Source organism: Phoca vitulina, unplaced genomic scaffold (genome assembly GCF_004348235.1).
Source record: "Phoca vitulina isolate PV1807 unplaced genomic scaffold, GSC_HSeal_1.0 scaffold10, whole genome shotgun sequence".
Classification (NCBI taxonomy): domain Eukaryota; kingdom Metazoa; phylum Chordata; class Mammalia; order Carnivora; family Phocidae; genus Phoca; species Phoca vitulina.
The window spans coordinates 22293266-22294958 of record NW_022589713.1 but is presented as its reverse complement, the minus strand read 5'-3'; the positions used below and the strand labels follow the sequence as shown (position 1 = coordinate 22294958).

Sequence of the window (1693 nt, the reverse complement as noted above, 5' to 3'; positions counted from 1 at the left end):
CCGCCCGCCGCGCCGCCGCCACCCACCCCCGGCCCCGAGCCCCTCACAGCCCCGAGCCGGGGGCGGCCGCCCAGCTCATCGCGCCGCCGGCCCGTGGCAGCCGGACGCCGCTTCAGACCGCCGGAGCGCGCCGCCGCCGCCGCTTCGGCGGCATCGTCCACTGCAGGGGGCTGGCCGCGGAGGCGCGCCCGTGCGCGCCGCCGCCGCCCCGAGATCGCGCACGCACGCACCATCCGCTCCGTGCTGGCCGCGGCCAGGCTGGGAGCGCTTTGGATTTCAAGTGCTGCCGCCGGCTGAGGGCTCCCTGGGCACCCTTTAAAGGGACCCCGTCCCACGTTGTCACCAGCCTGATGTTTGCTTGTCTATTGTCTGTAACACACCGGCTCCCCGCGACACAGTCCAGGCAGGCAGGCCCGGGCCGCAGCTGCCGCTGAATAGGCTCCCCAGATCCAGGATAATGCCTGATGCGGCCGCTCTGGTAGCAAAAGAGAAACCTGCTTTTTTCTTACTGAGAAAATGGTGAAAAATAGAAAGCATCTTTTATACCACCATCGGAGATGAACATTAACATTTCTGTGTCACTTCCCATGGATAAAGACAGTATGCATTTATTCTCCAAAAAGATCCTGCTCAGCAAACTTTAGTAACCTTATCCTTACACGTTAGGAATTTTTATTTTTTATAATCGTTCTGCGTCCCCATTATCAACCCTCGCCTGGGGTTGTTAACCTGTGGTGTGCCGAAGTGTGTGTGTGTGTTTCTCCGTGTGTGCTTGGGCACACACAGAGAAGTGCTAGGTACGTTTCGTCATTTGTTCTAGCGAGTCCCGGGCCACTAAAGAGGTTAAGAATCGCGGATACGCCTCGGCTTTTCCAAAGGCTTCCGAACGAGCCCGTGCGCGCGGACCTCCAGGTCTCCGGGTGCATTTATGTGAGCCCCCACCATCGCGCTCAAACTTGCTCCAGGTGCCCCCTCTCTCGGTTGAGACTTCCCAGCGTCCCTTCCCGGCCGGGTCACCTCGCCGGTGCGGGCAGGTCCGCTCCCTGATCCCCGGGCCGCCCGCCGGCCCCGCGCGTCACTGCGCATCTGCTCGCGGGGCAGGCCCGGTTTCCGGGCGCCGTTGCTGCTCCCGCGGGGAGGCCCCGGGAGGAGGCTATTTTTATCCTCTGGGGAGGGCGGGGGAAGAGAGCGACTGATGAGGCGGGAAGTCCTGGAACTTTATTTTCCCCCTCTCTCGGGAGAGCGATGGATTCCGTTTAGAGATAGGCTGGCCTCGATTTGTGAAGCTTCAGCCCCGGAGTTGTGTCCATCATCCTACAGGAGGAGGCTGAGAAGAAGGTGAGAGCTGAGGAAACGTGCTCCACCAGAGAACGGCAAAAAACCACAAAGGTCAGCAAAAAGCCTTATGTTGGGGCAGCCGCTGCTACCTCTTAGGGGACCAGCGCTCTGGCAAGAAGAGCTTGGGGCTGGAAATGTGCTGTGTGAACAGGGCTCTCAATTCAGACAGGAGGCATTTTTTTTTTTTAAAGGATGGCATATTCCCTGCATTTTTCAAAATGGCGCACAGTCCCCAAGTGAGGAAGCTCCTGTCTTCCAGGCAATCTCCTGGTATCAGTGACTTCTTGACGTAGCCTGTGATGTAAACACAGCAGAGCGGTCAGTCAGGCCTGGCTGGGCTGTGGTACTTGTTAAT

The 1693-nt window shown here is 59.4% G+C and overlaps 1 protein-coding gene across 1 annotated transcript in view; it reads right to left on the bottom strand.

Annotated features, from left to right (window-relative positions):
- Positions 1-233, bottom strand: part of RYK (receptor like tyrosine kinase) — a 98243-nt gene extending 98010 nt beyond the window's left edge. The window contains exon 1 of the mRNA XM_032409167.1: positions 48-233. Within this exon, the coding sequence (XP_032265058.1) occupies positions 48-233 (186 nt within the window). The remainder of the gene's footprint in view (positions 1-47) is intronic.
- Between the last annotated feature and the right edge of the window lie 1460 nt (positions 234-1693).